The 6,111-nt window shown below is 40.3% G+C and overlaps 1 protein-coding gene across 1 annotated transcript; it reads right to left on the reverse strand.

The window, feature by feature from the left end:
• Positions 1–1,977: 1,977 nt before the first annotated feature.
• LOC308093452 (transcription factor HES-1-B-like) lies at positions 1,978–5,756 on the reverse strand (the record flags this gene model as incomplete). The annotated part of the gene is made up of 4 exons (XM_080439790.1): positions 1,978–2,456; positions 4,202–4,289; positions 4,931–5,026; positions 5,649–5,756. 4 exons carry the CDS (start codon positions 5,754–5,756, stop codon positions 1,978–1,980), a joined length of 771 nt encoding a protein of 256 aa, XP_080295916.1.
• Positions 5,757–6,111: the final 355 nt, after the last annotated feature.

Consider the following 6,111-nt stretch of genomic DNA (forward strand, 5'->3'; position numbering starts at 1 on the left):
CTCAAGCTGCCCCATCCAAAACCACTTCAAGTTCCCCATTGTGCATCGCAGCTATAGATTATCCCACAGCGATGGACAGAAGCAACTACTCTCCTCATCACCAAAGACCATGGCCTGGTCTGAAGAGTTCTCCTGAAGCCTCCAGACCAAGACCTTTGGGAGTCCTCAACAATAAGCCTTCTATGGCGTGGTGAAACTGACAGCATGGTCCTCCCCCTCCTGCCCATTAAAGCTCTTCCTGGATAAACAAGGGGTAGGTTCTTTATGGAGATGGAGAGGGCCACAAAGAGAGGAGCCATTGAGCCACTGAGGGGCCAGTCTTTGTTTTTGTGTTTCGGGGGCCCTTCTCAAAAGCTTCCCTGATAGCGGTGCTTCTATTTTGTCTTTCTGGCGCTCCCTCGCTGGCAGTCTGCTCTCTTTTTGGCCAAAAACAGAGATGCAAAGTTAATTGACTGTATCGTTTGCACACGACAAGGAGTACTCATTAACACTGTTTGTTACTGAGTATGTGTCAAAGATTAATTTGAAAAAGGAAAACATTTGGGAGATTAATGCAACGTTTCCATAGGTTGATGCTAGTGGTGATGTTTTGTTCAGTTCTTTTAGTAACAAGATTTGAAACACACTGCGGTTTCTAATCCTATGAATGAATCCCTAAAATTCCATGAATAACAAATCAGCAATAACTTGTCATGGATTGTGGTGTTTGCCTGTGGAGGCATCGGTATTTGATGGTGTCAAAGGGAGGCCCCATGCTTGCTATGTGGTGATGGGTTGCGAGGTTTGTTGATGGTTTGCCAGATTTAGGGCTCCATGCTGTTGGAGATGCTCTGTCCTGTGAGTCTGAATAAGAGGGCACCTGTGACCTCTGATCCAGCTTTCCCTGTGGCCTGCTGTGTGAGCACCATGTCTTGGACACACGCTGGGGCTCTAAGGCCTTTAACTGTCCGCTAAGTGGACAGCGGTGTGGCTTGGGGTGCGACTACACTACACTCCCAGCCGACTGCTGCTGTTAAGCCTATGAGATCCCATGTGCAAACACACACTTCCTATGTGAAAATAATAAGCGGATGCAAATCCCTTTTAATTAGATTTCCAGTTAGCTTTGCAACGCTTGAGGAAAGGATTAGATCAAATTTAAAATGCGTACTTAAGGCTGGGGAAATCCATGCAAGGAAAAAAAGTTACTTTGCAGACTGCACGTAGACCGATCTATCACAGACAAAGGTAGATTGGAGGTGTCGTATTAAGTTCCAATCTTGCTATTGCCCTTTCCTTAAGTTCACTATCACACCCTGTGACATTTAACGTTTTTATTGACAAAAATGCATATACGTGCAACATATATGTGTACATATTTGTCAAAGGGATAAAACACAAGAAAAGCTTGAGAGCTGATTTCCATTGTGGTGTGCTCATTATATCAGCAGAATTTCCCATCAAGGAAAGCAAACAGGTTTGCACGTGTGGGACAGACCTGCTGGCCCACCTTCCTCGCTGGACTGGCTGCATGTTGGGCTCAGAAGTGTTCTCACAACCTCTCATGTTCCTTACCTCATATAAGAGTTATTTAATACCAGTCAGAAAACAGCTTTCCCTGTTGCCATCACATCCTATGAGAGACATTGTGGTGCATTCGCAGCACTTTTACACAAGTGCGACGACACCAGGGGGATGCACTTGTGTTTTGGGTTGACAAAAGTGACACTAGGTCCAAAGTAGTATCAAACATATCAGAAAGATTTTATTAACAACAAAATGAAGATATTTAAGAGCTTTTCAATAATTCTATACACCACAATAATTACAGTTTGTCAAAGACACGGAGACCATGTCACTGGTATACTTAAAAAACAAAAGCAATTGCATGTAAACATCGCTGTCAAGTATTTCGAAACCAGAGGCCTACAGAAAATATACAAAAATTATACTCTTTTTGTCTAAGTGTCCCTTTTCCCCCCTAAACCTGTTGATTCCCTACCACGGTCTCCACACTGAATCTGAGATGACTGGAGGAGGCACAACAGGTGACATGGCCGACACCAATGCAGGATGACAGTTTTGCAAGCTCATGGGTGCAAGTGCCGTGCTGGCAATGAGGAATGCGAATTGTCCTTCGGTGGTTGGTACAACCTGGAGTCCACCATACAGCTTGACAGCTTCTGGAAAGATGTTCATTACTGGACCACTTTTACAAGGAATCCCGTTGACCTGTTGCACACTCGCCTGTCCGGGTCCGGGTGGTGACGGATGTGACGTGTATATGGGCACCTGCCGCTGAGCGGTGAAGTTCACAACGTTGATTTGCGACACGCAGGTGGCCAGGTGGCCAAGGAGCCGGGTTCTTATCTCTGCGTTCACCCCCTCACACGTTGACAGAAAACGGGTGACTTCTCCAACACACTCGCTGAACCCTGCTCTGTATTTGCCCATGGCGCCTGGATTTGTGTTTACAGCTGTTGACAAAACCGGAACAGATTCCATATTATATAATGGTATTGCGTGTCATGATGATGACTAATACATCCATTCAGAATAGTTGTTTAGGAGGTCTGTGTAATCAATTTTGAGGGGCAACATAGTCTAGGTCACTGGTTCTCAAAGTGGGGTCCAGAGGCCCCCAAGGGTCCTTGAGGGGGCTCCAGGGGGTCATCATCAGCAACATTAGGAGTAGTTTAAGCAAGCCCATTTGATTTTTAAGCTATTCAATGATCCAATCCACAAACTCACAACTCCTCGCAGCGCTATGCATTGTGAGCTTGTCCCAAAGGGGCAGGGGGGGTGGGGGTTTCCTGGCACAAAATATTTTCATATGGGGATCTGTGGCCAAATTCAATTTGGGGGTCCTTGACATGAAAATGTTTGAGAACCACGTCTAGGTAACACATATTAGAGGACATATAGTGCTAAAGTTGAAGCTGTAACATAACGTAACTTAAAGGAGAATTTTGGACTAAGTTTTTCTTACCTTTTCTATGATGTTATGATATCTTAGGATGAATGGTAGGCCTACAGTAGAACATTTTCATAACTCCATCCTGGGTCCGCCACAGCTTAAAACGTGCGCGGATAGGCCTTGCGTTAGATCACATATTTTAATAGCTTCTTTTTTTTTCTTTTTTTTTTTGATCTGACGTTCATAGTGACAGAACACTGTCAAAAACAAAAAGAAAAACTAGACGAGATTGAAATCTCGAGATTTCAATCTCGTCTAGCGAGACTTAGACTATTTTTTTGGTTGCATAGTGTTCTGTCACTATGAACGTCAGATCTAAAAAAAAAGCAAAAAAAAAAAAAAGCTATTAAATTATGCGATCTAGCGCAAGGCCTATCCGCGCACGTTTTAAGCTGTGGCGGACCCGGGATGGAGTTATGAATTTTTTCTACAGTACCATTCATCCTAAGATATCATAACATCATAGAAAAGGTATAAGAAAAACTTAGTCCAAAATTCCCCTTTAAGCTTAATTTATTTCTCCGCAAAGCCGGTGTTGCTTGCCAAAAGGAATAGCCTACATACATTGTTGTATGATGTGTCCACACACATTGTACACACGTGGCTATTTTTGACCTGTGACACCATCATACCACAAAGTATAAATCATGCTTAAAGGAGAATTTTGGACTAAAGTTTTCTTACCTTTTCTATGACGTTATGATATCTTAGGATGAATGGTACAGTAGAACATTTTCATAACTCCACCCCTGAGCCGCCACAGCTTAAAAGGTGCGCGGATAGGCCTTAGGTTAGATCACATATTTTAATAGCTTTTTTTTTTATTTTATTTTTTAGATCTGATGTTCATAGTGAAAGAACACTGTCCCCCAAAAAAAAAAAAACAGAAGTCTCACTAGACGAGATTGAAATCTCGAGATTGAAATCTCGTCTAGCGAGACTTCTGTTTTTTTTTTTGGTTGCATAGTGTTCAGTCACTATGAACGTCAGATCTCACCAATTAAAAAAAAAAAAAAAGCTATTAAAATATGTGATCTAACCTAAGGCCTATCCGCGCACCTTTTAAGCTGTGGCGGCTCAGGGGTGGAGTTATGAATTTTTTCTACTGTACCATTCATCCTAAGATATCATAACGTCATAGAAAAGGTAAGAAAACTTTAGTCCAAAATTCTCCTTTAAGTTAGGCTTTAGTCATCCAAAAATGATTTCATGCACTGTGTGCATACATCAGTTAGTTATACATACCAGTCATTTGGAGTCGCTGCAGGTTCCTGAGGTGCTTGACTGTCATCTCCAGGATGTCTGCTTTCTCCAGTTTTGAATGTCTTGAGCTCTACGTTAAGAAAATATGATTTAGTTCCTGAATGAGATGACCCACTGATAAACACATCACATTATACTCTCATAAGATCAGCAATAACACGATAACATGAGACATTTTGATAAGGTCCCATGTGTTAGGGACCTTTAAAAGTTTCCTTTATAATACTAATACTAATACTAATACTAATACTAATACTAATTACTAATACTAATACTAATACTAATACTAATACTAATACTAATAATAATAACATTAATAAATGTAATAATAATAATATTAATAATAATAAATAATAAATAATAATAATAATAATAATAATAATAATAATAATAATAATAATAATAATAATAATGGTAATGGTGCCTTAATTTTAGTTGTTGTTGGGGTATTTGTCACTGTATTTGCACATGTACTGTATTAGGCTACAAATTTGTCCTGGCATTTACCCATAAGAGTAGTAAAATATGTCATTCTCCTTGTCAATTTTTCTCAATTTTTTTCTTCACAAAACGGATATGAGGGGGTCTCTATTTCCATGAATTCAATGGAGTTTCAGGATTAAATATGAACCTGTTGTAGGATAATATGATATGATCTGTTTTAGGATAATAGGATTAAATGTGAACCCTTTGGGGTTATGAACTACTCACGTCTTTCTTGAGTGCATCCAGGATGAGAGTCTTCAGCTGGCCCAGGCTCTCATTGATGCGTGCACGTCTCCTTTTCTCCATAATTGGTTTGGATGACTTTAAAGAGAGAGAAACAATTAGTCCGTTAAGATTGAAAGTTTTCACATTTTGATTTAAATAACGACGGAAAGCCGGCTGTGTAAATAGAATAAACTGTTTGTATGTTATTATGCTATAGGCTAGCTAGACTATTAGAAATCAATGGTGAAAAAAGTAGGCTTCTGAAATGTTTTAGTTTAATAAGTAAAAGTATCAATACTGCAATGTAAAGTACATAAAAGTATAGAAGTCAACATTTTCAAATGTATACAAATCTTTTGAAAATATCAGATCTACAAGCTCACAATATGCCATCACATCAAGAGGCATTGTGAGCTTGTAGATCGGCTATTTTCAAATGGCCGAAATTTATAGGGCTGATTGGTTAATGTATGTTTTGTAATAATAATCAAAATCTCCAAAGTAACTAGTAAAGTACGTTTTCAAATAATTGTAGTGGAGTAAAAGTAGCCTACAATATTTGCCTCTATGGGATGTAGTGGAGTAGAAGTTAATTGTATTGAAATTTGTAAATACTGAAGAAAGTAAAAAAATACCTCAAAATTGTCCTTAAATAGGCTACAGTACTTGAGTAAATATACTTGGGTACTTTCCACCACTGATTAGAGTTATAGCCTACCTTTCTATTCTCAGAAGGAGTCCTGGCTTTCTCGGGTGTTGAGTGGAGGCTGGCCGGAGTGGCAGCGACGGAAGATGGGGACGTCCTTTCAAAAGTACCGGCCGGCATCTTCCAAGTTTAAAGGCTATAATATAACCCACACCGAAAAAAATAACGGATCTTTTGGTGCGTGACAAAAAAAAAAAGCCTTTAGAATTTAAGATGACAGTTTATCTCCTGTAAAGTGTGAACCCCTCAAAAAAAGAAGAAAAACAGACACCCAGCAGCACCTATGCGCATGATACTCCTTTCAAAGTTTATAGTAGGCTGTCTGTCAGTAAGTAGCCAGACGCGCAACCCTCCTCTGGTCTTATTTATAGAGGCTGCGCCCCACACGCGAATGGCTCGTGTGAACACTGTCTGTGTAACTTTCTACCAATGGGGCGGAGGCACTGCGCTCAGTGCGCTACTGCTGCTGCTGCTG

This window comes from Gymnoscopelus braueri, assembly GCF_963280865.1.
Source record: "Gymnoscopelus braueri genome assembly, chromosome: 10".
NCBI lineage: Eukaryota > Metazoa > Chordata > Actinopteri > Myctophiformes > Myctophidae > Gymnoscopelus > Gymnoscopelus braueri.